The 18,021-nt window shown below is 33.5% G+C and overlaps 1 protein-coding gene across 22 annotated transcripts; it reads right to left on the minus strand.

The window, feature by feature from the left end:
* Positions 1 to 956: 956 nt before the first annotated feature.
* On the minus strand, positions 957 to 6,414 carry LOC131603601 (disease resistance protein TAO1-like). 22 transcript variants are annotated; one of them, XM_058875980.1, is made up of 11 exons: positions 6,116 to 6,413; positions 5,907 to 5,952; positions 5,784 to 5,829; positions 5,309 to 5,662; positions 5,192 to 5,225; positions 3,953 to 5,097; positions 3,449 to 3,485; positions 3,191 to 3,267; positions 1,961 to 2,334; positions 1,355 to 1,470; positions 958 to 1,256 (listed from the first exon to the last, which is right to left on the minus strand). In XM_058875980.1, the coding sequence occupies exons 6-10, from the start codon at positions 4,025 to 4,027 to the stop codon at positions 1,392 to 1,394; spliced, it is 642 nt and encodes a 213-aa protein (XP_058731963.1). In that variant the 5' UTR covers positions 4,028 to 5,097; positions 5,192 to 5,225; positions 5,309 to 5,662; positions 5,784 to 5,829; positions 5,907 to 5,952; positions 6,116 to 6,413; the 3' UTR covers positions 958 to 1,256; positions 1,355 to 1,391. The 22 variants fall into 22 exon arrangements, 20 of the variants coding, with proteins under 20 accessions (XP_058731949.1, XP_058731963.1, XP_058731967.1 ...); XM_058875984.1 differs by having other exon boundaries at positions 5,784 to 5,803; positions 5,896 to 5,952; XM_058875982.1 differs by lacking the exon at positions 5,907 to 5,952 and adding an exon at positions 5,953 to 6,020.
* Positions 6,415 to 18,021: the final 11,607 nt, after the last annotated feature.

The raw sequence follows: 18,021 nt of genomic DNA on the forward strand, positions 1-18,021 counted from the left end.
AAGAAGATTTAGAGATTTTACACTAGCTTATCCCCAACCAAACAAAATATTTTCCACGAGCTTAGCTAACGAACCGATTATAGATCTTACATGCTGCTCTCAATAACCAAACAAAATTTTTTCACGCTAAATTCTAAAACCAAACAGAGATTTTAATATTGGTTAATCTAAAAAATGAAACTCTATTTTTCAAGAGTGTCACACTCTTGAAAGTATCAACAATGATGTGACAATGATACAAATCTTTCCACACAAGTGGTTTTCACTCACATGGCGCTATGACAACTTTGGTGAAATGAAAATATTTATTTAGAGAGAGAGAGAGAAAGGAGAGATAAATTTCTAAGAATAAGACAAATCCTAAATTCTGATGTGTACACTAGTACAAAAATATTAATTTACACCCGTTTTTTATTAAATTTACACCCATTATTTTTAATAAAAATCGGGTGTATATCCACAGGGTGAGAAATGTCTAACGCATTTACACCCGTTTAAAACGGGTGTTAATATGTTCGTAATTACTCCCTATTTTAAGAATATCGGGTGTAAATACGTTCTACGTTACACCCTATTTTAACAAAAATCGGGTGTAATTACGTTTTTAATTACACCCTGTTTTAATAAAAATCGGGTGTAATTACGTTTTTAATCACACCCTGTTTTAATAAAAATCGGGTGTAATTACGTTTTTAATTACACCCTGTTTTAATAAAAATCGGGTGTAACTGGGCGTAAATACGTTTTTAATTACACCCTGTTTTAATAAAAATCTGGTGTAATTGGGCGTAATTACGTTTTAATTACACCTTGTTTTAATTAAAATCGGGTGTAGATACGTTCTTAATTGCATCCTATTTTAATAAAAATCGGGTGTAAATACGTCATTTATGAATGAACAATTATATTATATTTAAATCTATTTACACCCTATTTCATATACACCATTTAGTTATATTTCATTTTCAGTCATAATATTGCAAATACTAAAATCATACACATAAAAATCATATTTTAACTAAGTCAAAATATTATTAATATTAACCAAAAAGTATAGAAAATCATGTACAGTCGTAATATTTCAAGTATTATAAAATCATACACATAAAAATTATATTTTAACTAAGTCATAACACTTTCTTCATATATAATTTTACGCCATGTTTGACGGGTAGCTTCGGTGTTCTCTAGTCCAATTAAATCCAACCGCTTTCCACATGTAGCATTTGATTCATCCATAGCCAAAATACCACGCCCTGGAGAAGCAATTATTTTATGTATGCAAAAAAAACAAGACACAAGAAATTAAAGTGTTAATACAAGAAAGAGCCACATATATCAATGCTAACCATACCGCCGCCGTTTATCACTTGGGTATCATTTGATGAGTATCATTTGGGTGTAGTATAAGTATTTGAAATTGTTGCGCCAAAAAGGGGGAAAATATGATAGACACGAACACACCGCACACTATTCAGAATCAAAATGACACAGATTATGCTAGAGTATGTGCATTGTTATTATGAAAGAAAATCTAGTAACATATGAAATGCACAATTTAAAATTATGCAGGGAATGGCCATGCCATATTGAGGCATGATGTACTACTCAATTCTCAAATTTCAACTTTGTTTGTAAACTTAATTCATTAAGATTTATGTTCACACGTGACAATATAGATAATCCAAAGCAACTAACACCATAAAACCAAAGTTTGATATCAGAAACTACTGACCAAAGGCTCAACAGAAACAACATAAATAGATTAATAATAACCAAAATAGAGGGATCAAGTTACTGTTAGAGTAACTTCGAGTATAGTCACTTGCTCAATAACTCATTACAAACACTTTTTTAACCAATCCAGCTACTAAACTAAAAACTCTTCTTAAATGGATCAACTCTACAAATATTGACAGAAAATCAAGTAAAAGTAAGAATTAAGAAGTGAATGTGAAACCTTTTGAGAACGGATTTAGAATCGACGGTTTTAGGAGGAAGAGAGTGTTTTGTAGGAGCAACAATGGGTTGAGAAGCATCAGTGTTCCCATTAATGGTAGCCATAGCTTTCCACATACGTTGGACATTGCTGTTCTCTAACTCAATGAAAACCAAATATTCTCGACAAAAGTTCGTAGGAATATGTGTTAAGGGAAATCCATTCCAAGACAGCCATCTCAGATTTTTTGAAAGATATTCAAAATCTCCACCAAGTTTAACTCCAGCAAGTTGAAGTAATCTTAGTTTCGTCATCTTCTTAAATGCTTTAGTACTAAAACATTTTGCCTTAGCTTTGGGTAACTTCAAAGCCAACCCTTTAATAGACTTCGTTCCCTGTAAAAGATAAAAGACCAAAAAGCAAAACATGCACATTTTAATCTATTAGATACAAAGTAGATAAACTTGTAATGAAACAACATTTATTACTAGCTAGAAGGGAAGGAAGCACAAAACTATTCACAACTAAAATCATTTTCAAATCACAACCAAACTAATGAATGATGACAAATGACTAAAGTTTTGGTTTTCCTTTCTCAAACTTTAGATATTTTAAATCAAGAATTAACAAGAAAAAAGTATACCTCTGTGAATTCTGAGTACCCAAACACACAGCATATATGGTAGACTATGTTCCCTATTAACCTTAGAGCCAAGGCTCTCCTATGAGGAAAAAATTCTTCGGCTGACACGAGAAATCCTCCATTTAATTTATATGGTTGAAAATAACAACACTATATCAATTAAATAATTACCCAATGACCTTTCTATCATATGGCATCCCTATTGAACATCAAAAAAGTACTACAAAACAATCCTACCATTTGAGTTCTACATTACTAATCCAATCAGATCTATTTTGTTCTTTCTCCAAGAGTACACAAACCACATTTTAGGCTTGTTTTCTGCATGATATAGAACCAAACTTTGGGCTCTAACAGAACCATAAACAATAAAAAAGAAAACATCAACTAAATGCAATCTCTATAAAATGGTCCTCACATGCTAGTTTTCAAAAACAAATCATCACCAAATATCTCTATAAAATGTTCATATATGCTTAACCAATCACTTAACATTGTATGCTTTTCTCATTTAATTAGAGAGATGCAACATTCAGAACAACATAAGAAACAAAAAATACCGAAGAAAATATCTTAAGAATGGTGGGAAAGATCTGAGTGATACTAACAGGATCATTTTTGAAGAAAACCAATGATGTGCGCGTGAGTATAAACCACCTCTTCTTCCATGACTTCCAGCCTATTCCTACAAAATAGGAAAAAATTGATGAATTCCTATATTATAACATTGACAGAATCAGGTTCTAATAAATGGTTATTAGCCATAATTATGGCCGTGACACAAAGCTCAGAATGCAACCGCAACTAAGACCGTGATGAAAGCTTCATAAAAAAATAAAGGCCGGGGATGAGCTACGGATACCAACCTTTGGAAGATATGAAAAGTGGACCACTTTTAAAAACCTGCAAAATAGTAATGTGTGTTAGAAATTAACAGTCAAACGTTTCGGATTGCACCATGTGAGGAAAAGATAAAACAGAAAAAGACTATTTCTTCAGGGGCGTTCGCCAAAATCACAGTGAAAAACCACATAGACACCAAAGCTTAGTTTTCAAGCTTCAATTAAATCTCGGTGAAAACAGCCCAAGAGTCTAAGACATGAGATTGAAGACTAATACGCGAAACGAAACATATCCTAAGCCAATTCATAGCTTCTTGCAACTAAAATCCTAATCCTAATTCTAAACAAACTCAACACAGTTCCTCATCCAACCTCAACATTCAACAATGAAATCAAAACCTCAAACCCTACTAAACTTCCTTAACTAACCAATTCATGAATCAAATCAAATGCTCCTAATTCAGTATAAAAATAATCAACAAGCCCTTGAATAATCATAACTCCATTCTCAAACTTCATTCCAATTACCTCAAAATAGAATTCATTCATCAAAGAAAAAAAGTTGAATTTGATAAATTCCTTGAGTTCCATCGTTCTTTCCATCCACCGAAAACTTATACATCAGGGAAGCCGTTCTATACTGGTTAAGTCCATTACTATGCAGATCAAGCACAAAGGGTTGACAGAAGTTGTAAGTTCATACCGGTTACCATTCCTCACCGGTGCCCAAACCTGAGCCAGAATATTCAGTTCAGTCCATTCTTTGAAATAGCGAAGCGCCTGTGTCATATTTTCCTTGATTGCACAATATCCATCTAAATTTTCTATTGGTGGCACCAGCGGTGGCAAAAACGTTTTGTTGCCATCGTTCTCATTCGGCTTCTCGGTTACTGAATTCAAATCACCTGAATAGTAGAAGCTTTAGCTAGAAGAAATTCAGCTCCTATAAACTTCAAAAAACACATGTTTAGCAGCACCGACTTCAAAAAACACATGTTTAGCACACCCAAAGTCACAAGTAATATTATGCAAATGAAAACACCTAATACTGAAAAATAATCATAAATTCTAGTTCATATTACATTTTCAAATCAAACAAAGAAAAAATTGTTGCATCAGTTCAATTTATAGTCAACTTGGGATTAAGCAAGTTCAAAAGATGATAAAAATTTCAAAATTGAAGTCAACAGAAAACCAATCAGAAAGTAACCAAACCAAACCAAACAAAACAAAACATAACATACAAGAGAAGATCTTGTGGCAATCAGAGAAAGCTGAAGCTGCAAGTTTGGCATGTTTGTCATCTTCTCCATCACTAAAAACCCATAGAGGAGATGAAGGTTGATCAGAGATGGTGGAAAACAGGATAGGTGACATAGGGTTTGAAATAAAGGACATGTGATCCAAAGGCCATGAAGTTTCTAAATCCAGATCAAAATCCATAGCACAAACATGTTCTTCTAAGGATGTTTTTGTTTTAGGAGGAAAATCTTGATTTTCTTCCTCAGATTCTGACATGTTTTTTCTTTCTCAAAGTGACAGAAAGAATATTAACCTTTTTTGTTCACGGTTAGAGTTTGTTTAAGAATGACAGCATCGCATCCAGCAGAGCAGTGCATCCCAAGAACGGTATTTTCACATATGTTTGCGCTGGATGTTGAAACCATCTGAAACTATAATAATTTTTCTGTTAATTCAACATGGATACAATATAATACGAAAAACCATGTACTCTACAACGATAAACTTCAACGATAAAAGACTTACCATGATAATAGAGCCACCAAACAAGTTTGCAGTCCTTGAAAGCATATGAAAATACAAAGATTAGAGTAAGGGATGAACTCTAGTCGACACGAACAAAGCGAGATGAGAATAACTCACCTCTATCCCACCAATGCAAAATAGAACCACCAGAACTTCAACAAACCAGAACGGCGTTAGTTTGTACAGCATAACCAAGAAACAAGAAGCAAGCACAACGAATAAAATCGCTGTTGTGGTACTGATTTCCACGTAACCACGAGAACCAACACTTTCTGCAGTATATTCTTCTGAAGCATCCGGCAAGCTCAAAAGTCATCCATATATTAGTAACCGAGTTAACGAATTCATAAATATGAGCACAAATATTCCTTTACAGAGAAAACTCGGTAACGTTTAAAAGCTTGTCTTGCTCAATAACAGCTTCTCTCGCAGTCCAAGCAAACCAATAAGAAGCACATAAAATGGTACCAACTGCCATAAGCCATAGAAACAAAAGGAAATAACTAGGATCAGTAATTTTCCAATCTAAACACGCCTTGCAACTCAGTAAAGTAGTTCAAGGGAAACAAATAACAGCTACGAGAAAAACAACCTGAAATCAACAAAGCCAACCTGAAATATAGCACAACAAAATCAACCTGAAATCAACAAAATCAACTTGAAATATAGCACAACAAAATCAACCTGAAATCAACAAAATCAACCTGAAATCAACCTGAAATATAGCACAACAAAATCAACATGAAATCAACAAAATCAACCTGAAATATAGCACAACAAAATCAACTATCCATTATGAGTCTACACTTTCAAAATCAACAAAATCAACCTGAAATATAGCGTAACAAAATCAACAAAATATAAAACCCTAATTCTTTAGCTACCAATGTCGCTCAAAGTATAAAACCCCTAATTCTTCCTTACTAATGTCCTCTCAGTTTCGAAGAAATGAGAGTGAGAAAGCGGTGCGGTGTTGGAGAAGAAGAGAGCTTCGTTTCTCTATCAATGTCGTCACAGGAAGTTGAGTACAAGCATTAGCTTCGTGAAAGGAACTGAGAGCTTCGTTGTCGTCACCATTGCTGAGTTTCGTTGGGTTTCGTTGATTGTTCAGAGTGGATTGAAAAATGGGTTTCGCTGAGTTCCGTGAAATGCATGCATAATGGGTTTCATTGGGTTTGGTTAATATTTTGTTCAGAGAGAAAAATGGTTTATTGAAAAATGTTTTATTCATTAATATTTTAACATGCACATCAATATTTTATTCGCTGGGTTTGGTTAATATTTTATTCATTAATACTCCCTCATTAATATTCACTTAACTAGTTAATAATATTTTGGGTTATAAAAATAAATATTTTTTTTAAGTCTATTTAAATTTACACCCGATTTTTAATTTAACGGGAGTAATAGAGATTTAAATATAATAATATTTTTAATTTACACCCGTTTTTAAAAAATAGGGTGTATATTTTCACTTGATCAATCATAAACTGACACTTTATTTACAAAAGTGCCATCGTGTTTCTTATTTACACCCGTTTTTATTATATCGGGTGTAAATTTTAAAATTATATTGTTCATTTTGCAATAGTGGTAATGAGGATAGGAGGCGTCTCCTTTATATAGGAAAAGAATTGGCTAAAAAAACAAACGATATGTGAGTCAAATAACTCACCTAATTGATTAGGTCCTAAGTCTAATATATTAGGTACCAAAAACAATCAATTATTTGTGACCATTTTATAAAATTTGGATAGAGAGTCATTACAATCATTAAGAAACTGTCATAATCGATTAAATAATTCGTGTTGCTTCTTCTAATCAATTAGCCTTAGGATCTAATCGATTAGGTAGTCCAAAAAATTCATTTCAAGAAGCTGATAGTTTCCTAAACAAGCAGCTATGGCTTAAAAAATTTTTTAGGTATTTTGATTATATTGATAAAAGGAGGTTTTTAAATACCTTTAAGTATGTGTGTGTCCGCGCACACGTGTGTGTTTGTGTGTGCGCGTGTGTGAGTTGCCTTAATATATTGGAAGTCACTCTCATACTTTCACACGACTTCGGTCACTTTGATAGACACGTGTGTGTTCTTATGAAGGAATCTAATTTGTTGATGATGAATCTGACTAATTGAAATCTAACATATTGTCAATGAGGTAAAATTTGTTAGTATCTTGGACTTTTCTCGAGAGGATCTCTTTGACATTAATGTTAGTTTTGATTGTTTTGTTATCTATTTATTTTTCTTCTTCTTTTTGCTGTTCAATTTTCTCTATTTTTGCCGTCTTCTGACACATATTGTACTTAAAAATTTGTTTTGTTATACTTTGGGTGTGTTTCTTTCAAGGTTACAAAAAATATTCTAGGAAACATGACTATGGAAATGCAATATTCCCATGAGAATGAGTTAAATCAACTCTAACTTCTAAGTATCACTCATGATTATTATAATTTTTTATTTTTTTATAACTTAAAATTTAACAAATTTTATTATTATTCTTAGGAATCTAAATTCCTACCTAGGGGTGAGAATAGGCCAGGCCGGCTTACAGGGGCCTATAGCCTAGCCTACTTAAGGCCAGGCCAGGCCAGGCCTATTTGATAAAAAGGCCGAGCTTAGGCTTTTTTAAAAGCCTATTTAATAAAATAGGTCAGGCCTAGGCTATTAAAAAAGCCTATAAAGCCTTGTAGGCCGGCCTATATTTTCATATATATTAAAATTGGTCTAAATAGGTTGGCCTATATATGCATATATATTAGAAAAAAGAATTAAATAAATTGATCTATATATGCATATATATTAGAAAAAAATGCTAAATAGGTCGGTCTAAATGTTCATATATATGCGACTTATAAGACTTCTTAAGTAATATGAATTAATTGAAAACATTAATAAGAAAGAGGCTTTTAAATAGGCTTTCAAGCCAGGCCAGGCTTTTAAAAAGGTCAGGCCAGACTGAAAAAATGAGCCTATAGTAGGCCATAGGCCAGGCTCAGGCCTTGTAAGTTTATCGTAGGCCAGGCCCAGGCCTTATAAAGCCTAGCCTAGCCTATTCCCACCCCTATTCCAACCAAACAGAAATAATAATCCTAATATTCCAAGTTCACCATTTATTATTAACCTTCATTTTTTTCTTATATTATTTTTTATTTGTCATTAAAAGAAATTTATTATAAACTATTAAAATAGTCAAATTTTCTTGTCTCAAGTAATTAAATTAAGATAGACAAAGCCTTTCTTATCCTGAACTTATATGACAAAATTCAGGTTCGTGTGGATTACTTTAAAAATCCATTATCTTTTTTTTAACGCAATCCATGCATTAAACTACATATCCACAGAATTTCTTACATCATCAGTGATCAAAAAATTAAAAGTAAACCTGATCTTGTCTTCAACTTTTTCGTCCCTTTTAGCAATCATACTTTGATAATTCTTTTGTATTAAAAATGTGTCCTACCTATAAGGAAATTACATTTAATAAATCTTGTGTAGGAGCCACCTGAAACAGCTTTTTCACATGGTTCATACCCAGAGTAGTGGGAATATACAGGCTTCTCCTATTCACTTTGTTATGGCAATATATAATACACATAAAAAAGTGTGAGCCTTTTTTGCTAGTAGATTATTGTATCCATGCACTTGTTCATAATATCATATCCCTTTTTCATTATTGGTTTGAATAAAATTTAATCTTACGTCATGAAAGATAATTCTGAAAATGAAATCCATCTTTTGTTTTATTTTCCAATTTTTTAAGGGTCTATTTTTTCGTCGTGTGCCTTATCCTTATGCCAAATGGACAGATTATGCATACTCCATTGATTCTTAATAAGGGTAGAATCGAACACTGTTTCCCGGTGCTTTTCAATTATTAGAATTTTTATTAATTTTGTTCGATTCCGGACGTGGCTATGTGTTGAGTTTGGGTCATAGATAATGTTAAGTGGGTAAGGACCGGAGCAGCGGAGCTGCTATAGACTTTGCCCTTATGTTTGGTCCAAGTGTTTGTTTGGAGGCAACTCTTGATAATGTTTAGATCTTGAGTCTTTAGGTTCTCATCCTTCAAAAGATCGACTTTCTTCAGACTTTTCTTTAGAAGTTGACTTCTTCAAAAGCTCATTCTTCATTGTTTAGTCTTTAGAATCGGCATCTTACGGCTATTCTCTTTGAATGGTCAATGCAATATTATAACTGACTTGGAATCAAAATTTTGATTATTGTTCCTGCACACTTGAACAAACATTAAAATACCTAATGGTTCTTTAAATACTTTATTATTATCAAAATCCAAGGGATATGGTAAAAATCAATTTTGTTCCAACAATCTCTCCATTTTTTATGATGACAATTACAAGTATTTAAGAACAATGATTGTTGATTTAATTAACCAATTGACTTCAGAGTCTACGACTTGTAAGCTTCCCCTGAGTTTGATAGTTCTAAGGATGAGGTTTGTAAGCCTCCCCTAAGTCAGATTAATTAAATTTATCATTAAAGTATAAAAACAAAATCTTTAGATATTAAGCAATAAAATTTTTAACCTATCAGTTTTAGATGTTTAAATACTTATTTCTACTCTCTTTTGGCATAAAAAAAAGAATATAAAGAAGGAAATAAGAAAATATTTTGAAGAAAATATTTTATAGACCAAAGTAGAAGATTTATGTACTTGCAGTTAACAACCAAATTTTGATGACAACAACACATCTACAGACGTGAAGTACTCAAAGTCAACTATCTACATACTTGAAGTACTCAACTGCCAACAAACATGAAGTACTCAAAGACAACGGTCAACAAACATGAAAGAACTCAAAGTCAATTAACAGCATAAAAAAATTTATTTGGAAGAATTTATCTAATTTTTCTCTATATACTTTATAACCTAGGTGTATTTTAGAAAATTTGGTTTTCCCGTTCTTGGATTGTATACTACTAAAAAATTCATTTTTTTTTGATAGACTAGAAAATTCATTTTTAATGATCGATTTAGTGACCGAAAAATTTCGGTCACAGTTGACACCAAATTAGCCACCAAAATTTAATATTTAAAGATAAATTTTTAGAAGTTACTAAATTGGTCACTAAATAAAATTAACCACCGATTTAGCGATTAAAATTGTATTACCGCCTATTCGGTCTTGAAAAAGCATTTTTATATATAATTTAATTTATATAAAAAATTTAGAGACCGAAATTTTAGTCACTAATTTTTTTTCTTCTATTTTTTAATCCTCTTTATTATTTACTATTTCTCATCCAAACTTTTTTAATATTATAATTCTTTTTCAATTTTTTATTTTTAGTAAAAGTTTTATCTTTTTATTGTCTTAACAAATAAAGCATATATTTATATATAAAAAAAAAGTTATGTCATTTCATATTTTAAATTTGGATAAAAGTGAAATTTATTTTTATTATACAACTTTTATATGTGCATAATGAAATTGCATGATATAATTAAATTTTATTTTCATTACATCAGATATTTAAATAATAATTAGTGATTTTTTAATTACTATTTAAAAGATTATAGAAAATTTTAGGCAAAATACCCTTTTTGGTCCCTTAAGTATACCCCAAGGTCCATTCTGGTCCCTTATCTCTAAAAAGTGTCAAAGTGATCCTTTAATTGTCCAAAAAGGACCACGTTTGTCCTTTCTGTCCAAATGGCACAAACGGACGTTAGGTCTGTATACGTGGCAAGTGACGTGGAATGATATAAACGTTCTCTTCTTCATCGTTCTTCAACGTTCTCTTCTTCATCGTTCCCAGAATTTCTTCCCCAAATTCTAGGGTTCATCGTTGCCTCCTTTCCCCAAATTCTAGGGTTCATCGTTGGCCTCCTTTCTTCCCCAAATTCTAGGGTTCATCAGTTTCCAATGAAGCAGACATCATCATCAATCGCAGGGCCATGTTCATACGAATCTAACACGAAGAATGATGGTTTTGCTGCAAACTTGAGATGGAGACCCGTATGTGGGTGTGGAGAGATAGCTTTGCTTCGTAGGGCTTCAACAAGCACGAATTTCGGGAAGCAATTCTGGGGCTGTCGTAACTACAAGGTAAGTACGAACTTCACTTGTTTGTTCATGTCATTTATTGCCTTGGCAGGGTTCGAATGATTGGTATTTTGAATTTCACAGGGTTCAACCCAAACAGGGTGTGGCTATTTTCAATGGTTCTTTGATGATGTGATGGATGAGAAAGACCAGTATATGAAGATGCAGAATAGTAGGATGGAGAAGATTCAAATTGAACTTGATGCAGCAAAAATGGAGTTGGTAACTCTTAGGGCAACAAATGACAGACTAAAACAAAAGACAAGAGAGTTGAAGAAGATGATGAATTCTGAGAAAAATTGGAAAAGGCTTTTCTGTGTTATTTTAGTGTTGGTCATTTGGAAAAGTCTGTATTAGTATGTTGTAAGGTTATGAATTAGTATGTACTGAATTTGATATTTATTCATGTATTGAATTTTAGTGTTGGTCATTTGTAATGTTATGGTTTAGTGTTGTAATGTTTTAAAGTGATCAATGGCAAAAATTATGTTATGGTTTAGTGTTGTAATGTTATGATTTGTTACACACTGCTAAGTATGTATTGACTTTTGCTAAAGGACACAAACCACTAATATTCATATGACAGAAAAAGGCAAAAATTATAGGCCAAAATACTGCATTACATTAACCTTGCCATCAGAAATCACATGTTCAAAAGCACAAAATTACTTGGCCAAAATACTGCATACCAGGTTCTAAAAACACAAAATATTCAGACACATTACAAAATATTCAAACACATGTCTAAAAATCCAAAACACTACATAAAATAAAGAGACTATGGTTTCCATTTTGGTGTGGCCCTTTTAGTAGGTGTTGTCCTCCTTGTTGTTGGACCTATAGCTATTTTTGCAGCAGTCAGCCTTGTGGTTGGACCAGGTGGGATAAAAGGGGCATTTGGCCTTCTAACTGCCAACTTCTTTGCTTTAGGAGTAGTCTTCTTGGCTGATTTTGGAGTAGTCTTCTGAGCTTGGGATGATTGTGATGGAGCTGCTTGAGATGATTGTGAAGGAGCTTCTTGAGATGACTGTGATGGAGCTGAAGGAGCTGTTTGGGATACTTGTACAGAAGCTGCTTGTGATGGAGCTGCTTGTGATGGAGCTGCTTGTGCAGTAGTTGATGGTACCTTGCAAGTAAGTTTGTTGTGTCCTTGTTTCTTGCATCTACTGCACTTCACAATGAAGCCAGTTCTTCTCATCTTTCTATCTGTGCCATCCAGTTCACCTTGTTCCAAATTCCTCCTTTTTTTGGGTCTTCCTGGCATTTTCCTAAATTTGGGTGGCAGAACATCAGGGTACTCTGTCCTCTCCCATAGGTTTGAGCCATTGACTGGAAAAATAACTGGCTGGTACACTTGCATATATCTTGATTTCCTGTAATACTCAGGGACATAATCATCAATCTTTTGGTTCCTGCTTTTGATTGCTGATAGTGAATGAACACAAGGGAGGCCTGTCAACTCCCACCTTCTACATGAACAAGTCCTATCTTTCAGATTGACTGTAAATTTTTCAGCATTGTTTTCCAAATTCCTCACTTCAAATATAAACTCATCAGACATCCTAAAAATCAGAATTTATATCAGAATAATGTCAGCATTTATGTCAGTATTAACAAACAGGATTGAAATCAGACTTTAACAAATCAGACTTTAACAAATCAGAATTTAACAAATCAGAATTTAACAACTCAGAATTTAACAAATCAGGATTCAAATCAGAATTTACCTTACAAGCCACATATTTGTGTATGAACTTGTTTTTTCAATCTTCTTTTTAATGTTTGGTAACACATCAACATCTTCTAATTTTTGAAACCTCATCCTGTTTGTTGCCCACCTTTCCATCATGTATACCCTAATCTCTTCCACCATGGTGATCAATGGTTTTGCCCTTGACTCCAATATGACACTATTAAAGGCTTCTGACATATTGTTCAGTACAGCATCACACTTGTTATGAGTTTTGAAGTATGATCTACTCCAAAATCTTGGAGGAGTGCTCATCATGTGCTTGTATGCTTCTACATTGACCTCTTTCATTACTTTCATCTCTCTCTCCCAAGCTTGGTAGTAAGTTGACTTGGCTGCTTTCCATATAATCTCCTTTAGTTTTTTTCCAGCAAACCTCTTCCTAAAATTGTTGTATAGATGCCTAACACAAAATCTCTGTTCAACTCTTGGAAGAAGTTCCTCCATTGCAGGCAATAAACCCTAAGTCATAAAAAATGAAAGTGTCATACATTTTTCTTGATCAGAAATGAAAATGAAAAATGAAAAATGAAAATGTCATACCTTTTGTTGATCAGAAATGAAGGTATATGTGAGGCACTCTTCCCTCCCACCAAGATCATCAATAAGAAGTTCCAAGAACCATGTCCAGCTATCCTTGTTTTCACTTTCAACAACTGCAAATGCTATTGGTAGCATTTGATCATTGGGATCTCTGCCAATAGCTGCAAGTATTTGACCTCCACATAAGCCTTTCAAAAAACATCCATCAAGTCCTATGAAATGTCTGCTCCACTTGAAGCTCTCCTTACAAGCTGCCAAGCATATGTACAACCTCTTGAAATGTAAATTCTCAACAGTTGAACCTTCTTGTGCAGGCTGGACACAAACCTTAACAGTTGAACCTGGGTTAGATCTTAGCAACTCATGTGCATAGTCATACACCCTTGTATAATCCCCTAGAAATGACCCATCAACCATGTCTCTGGCTGCAAACCTAGCCCTTATAGCCTTGGTTTTGTTGACCCCAACATTCCATTTCTTCTGAACCTTTTCCTTAATGTCCTTCAGCTTCAGTCTAGGGTTTGTTTTAAGTGAATTCTGTAACCTCTTGCTCAACCATTTTGTCTTTAGTAACTTTACATGATACTCTCTACTACAGCTATGGGTGTCAACTACTTTCCTTAGTTGCCATGAATCCTCAGTAGGCAACTTAGCACAGTAAGATTCCCATTCACATCCATCCTTACACCTGACCCTAACCCTTATCTTGTCATTCTTAGTGAACCTTAAATCTCTGCCAGAATGGACTGCATAAGTAACAATTGCCTCCTTGAAATCTTCCTTTGTAGTAAAATATGTTCCCACTTCCCAACTGTAATTGGACATATCCTTTAAAAGCTTAAAAATTGGATACTTCTTTCTCCTAGCCCTACTGCTATCATCACTATCACAATCACTTCCAAGATCCTCACTATCATTATCACTCCCTTTACTATCTTCTTTGTTTTCATCAGACATTTGTTTTCCCTTTTTACTTTTCATTTGTTCATTATCTTCAATATCACAGTCCATTCCATCCTCCTCTTCCAGTTCAGTACTATACTCATCAGAATCATCATCAAATACTATCTCCATTGCACTATCATACTCGAAGTTGCTATCATCAGAACTATCATCAGTCAGTCTTAAATCATCATCAACTTCACCACCCACAGGTCCATTATCAGCTCCAACTGCAGTTACATCTTCTTGTGCTACATCTCTGGCCCTCTCATCATCTTGTGTTACATCATTAGTCCTCACATCATCATCTGCTACATCATTGGCCCTCTCATCATCTTGTGTTACATCATTAGTCCTCACATCATCATGTGCTACATCATTGACCCTCTCACCATCTTGTGTTACATCAGTAGTCCTCACATCATCCTGTGCTACATCATTGGCCCTCTCATCAAATTCCTTCAATATTTCCTCAATCTCTACTGCTACCTCATCTACTATCTCATTAGGTGGCATTTCATTAAGTGGAATATCATCTAACACAACTTCAGCTTCATCAGCAAAAACAGCCTGGGACAATGCGTGCTTAATAAAGACCTCAACACTAAGATGAACCCTATATAAATCAGCAATCTCTAATGCCCCTCTGTCATCTACCAATATATTCATCCCACCAGTTGGATCCTTATAATATATGTTTTCTATGGCTCGATAACCTAGTTCCTTGATACTACCTAACAGCTCAAAAAAACTCCACTTATCAGCATCTACCCTCAGTTTAGCAATCTGACCTCCTACGTAAACGCTCAAGTCCTCACTCGCAAATTCACCACTATGGTGGATTGTAATGATTAGATACTCGTCCATTTCAAACAAAACCCTAAATAGAAGCGCACGATATAAACTTCAGAAACATGGAATTAAAACCATAATAGAGTACCAGGCATAGAGATGCAGAAACTTACCTCTGATGTCGTCTTCGTCTTTGCTTTCACCTTGAATGTCGTCTTCGTTCTCGTTCGCATCAACTAGAGATTAGAGTTTCGTCAATGGCAGCTGCGCTAGGGTTTCCTTCAAGAACCAACGAAGAGACAATGAGGTTTGTATTTCATTTTCCTTTCTATTTTATGTCAATTGATGATTTACACATCTGGCAATTAAAATAAACCACCTGGCAATAAAGATAAAAACGTAAATGCCACATGTATGCCACCCATGCCTTTCCTTTGACTTTGACTAACGGAGCTGACAGAAAGGACAAACGTGGTCCTTTTTGGACAATTAAAGGATCACTTTGACACTTTTTAGAGATAAGGGACCAGAATGGACCTTGGAGTATACTTAAGGGACCAAAAAGGGTATTTTGCCAAAATTTTATTTCTTTATTATAGGTATATATATTAATTATAGAATATACCAAATGATATTAAGTGGTCTATTGGTAAGGCCTTAAAGAAATTTCCTGAGGTCATGCGTTTGATTCGTTAGTTTAGCAACTTTTAGTTTTATTTTTAAAATAAAGAACACTAAATTTGGTCATTGAAACAGACTAAATATCTAAAGTAACCTAGATAATTAACAACTTAAAGTTTGTTGTTTCTAAAGAATCCCATGCCCTAACAAAGTTAATTAATGGCTTCATAAAGGATGTCATTTTTAGGCATTGTTTGGAGAAGTTTTACATGTTTCTTAGGAATCTCCAAAAGTCCATGACTAGACTAGTGTCTTATATCACCTGGACTGAAATACAAAAATTCCTAATGTTCAAGTTTTATGAGAATTTATGTTTGGCACTTGGCAGTACAAATCATGGATGGTAAGGACTATAATATATGTTGAGAAATTTGGGATTTTTTGTCCATGAAAAGACCAGGTTCATTTTATTATTAAATCAATAACGGTACAATGCAACATGCTTGACCAAAATGCATAGATTCTGGAATCCACGTAGACTAGTACATAGTGATAATTGTTCATAAGATTCAACGGGTGGTGAGTTTGGCTCAAAATAAACTTTCACTATATCACATCATATAATGTAATACAACATATTTACTGATACAATGAGTTAGTTGAGCTTGTTGTTCTTATGGTTTGGTAATATAATGCAGGTTGAGTATGATCCACGACTAATTAGTTTTAGGGAACTTCTTGATATTGTTTTGTCCAGCCATGATCCAAGGCAGGTGTATGGCCGAGGACCTGATGTAGGTAATAGGTACATGTAGAGCTGTGTTATAATGGCTAGTTCATATGGACCGGCCCGTCAAGCCTAAAAAATTATAGGACTTGGACCTTAAAATTAAAGTCCATATTTTTCAGGACCTTTTTAGTCCAGGTTTGAAAAGCCTGCTATCCATTAGGGATAATTCATATGGGCCGTGGGTAGTCCATTAGACCCGCATAATTATAAATTTTAAAAAAAATATTAACATTTATATTATCTTAGTCCAAAATGGCATATTGATTTTTCTCACTTCACTAAATTTTATCTCTATTTTATAATCTTTCTATATTAAATAGTATTATAAATTAATATAATTAACATTTTTTCATCGTATTATATTAGTTTTTTCTTATAATAAATATTCAAGTATTATTTTATACAATTTAGACATATATTGTATTTAGAAATACATTATAGTATTTATAAGAGATAATGTAGTATTATGTTTAAAATAAAATAATTTTTAGTTTTATCTATAATAAATATTATGGAGTTTTTATTTTAATTTTTGTAAATAAAAAATCTATTTAGTGTCGAGTAGTCTGAAGTCTATCTAGGGCCGGGTTCGAGTAGTAAATCTCGAGCCCATATTACACGGGGTTTTTTTGACCCAGTTCTAAAAAGTCCAAGATACGCCAAAGCCAGTCTGTTTAAAGTTGGGTAGTCCATACTGACAGCTCTAGACACATGCAGGAGGAGTGTTATGTGAGGTGCATTATTGCATTAATTTTTGGTATTTTTTCATATCCAATCTTATGCCAAGTTATAATTAATGAACTATAACATGCTTGCATTTTGAGAGATTTATTATTTTTGTTAATGGAACTGAAGAATCTAGAATGACTTTTATCAACAAATATAAGCATTTCATTTCATCGAGCCATAGCACCATGTTTGTTATTCCAATAATCAAGTTTAGTATTATTGGTGTAGAAGATTATTAGTATATATTTATGTATTGGACCTTAGTGTCATTGGGCTTTCATTTTGTAATGGTCTTTAGCTTATATTTTTTTAATGTTCCATTAGATAGACTTATGGTCATAAGAGCTATTGTAGTATATAGATGAAGTTGTAAATTGTTTCCATAATAGAAAATGTATACACTACAGTTGAATGAATGAAAGTGCATAGCACTTTACACTCTATTGGTATCAATTCTCTACGATCCACTCCACCTTCCGCCAACCATTTCGTCATCTTCTTGATCCCTCTGAACTTTGAAAACAAAGTTCATCACCTTACCGTGCATTTTCTGTTATCAAGAAATCAGGTGCAAGCTTCAAAGAAGCTTCATCC

Source organism: Vicia villosa, linkage group LG5 (genome assembly GCF_029867415.1).
Source record: "Vicia villosa cultivar HV-30 ecotype Madison, WI linkage group LG5, Vvil1.0, whole genome shotgun sequence".
Classification (NCBI taxonomy): domain Eukaryota; kingdom Viridiplantae; phylum Streptophyta; class Magnoliopsida; order Fabales; family Fabaceae; genus Vicia; species Vicia villosa.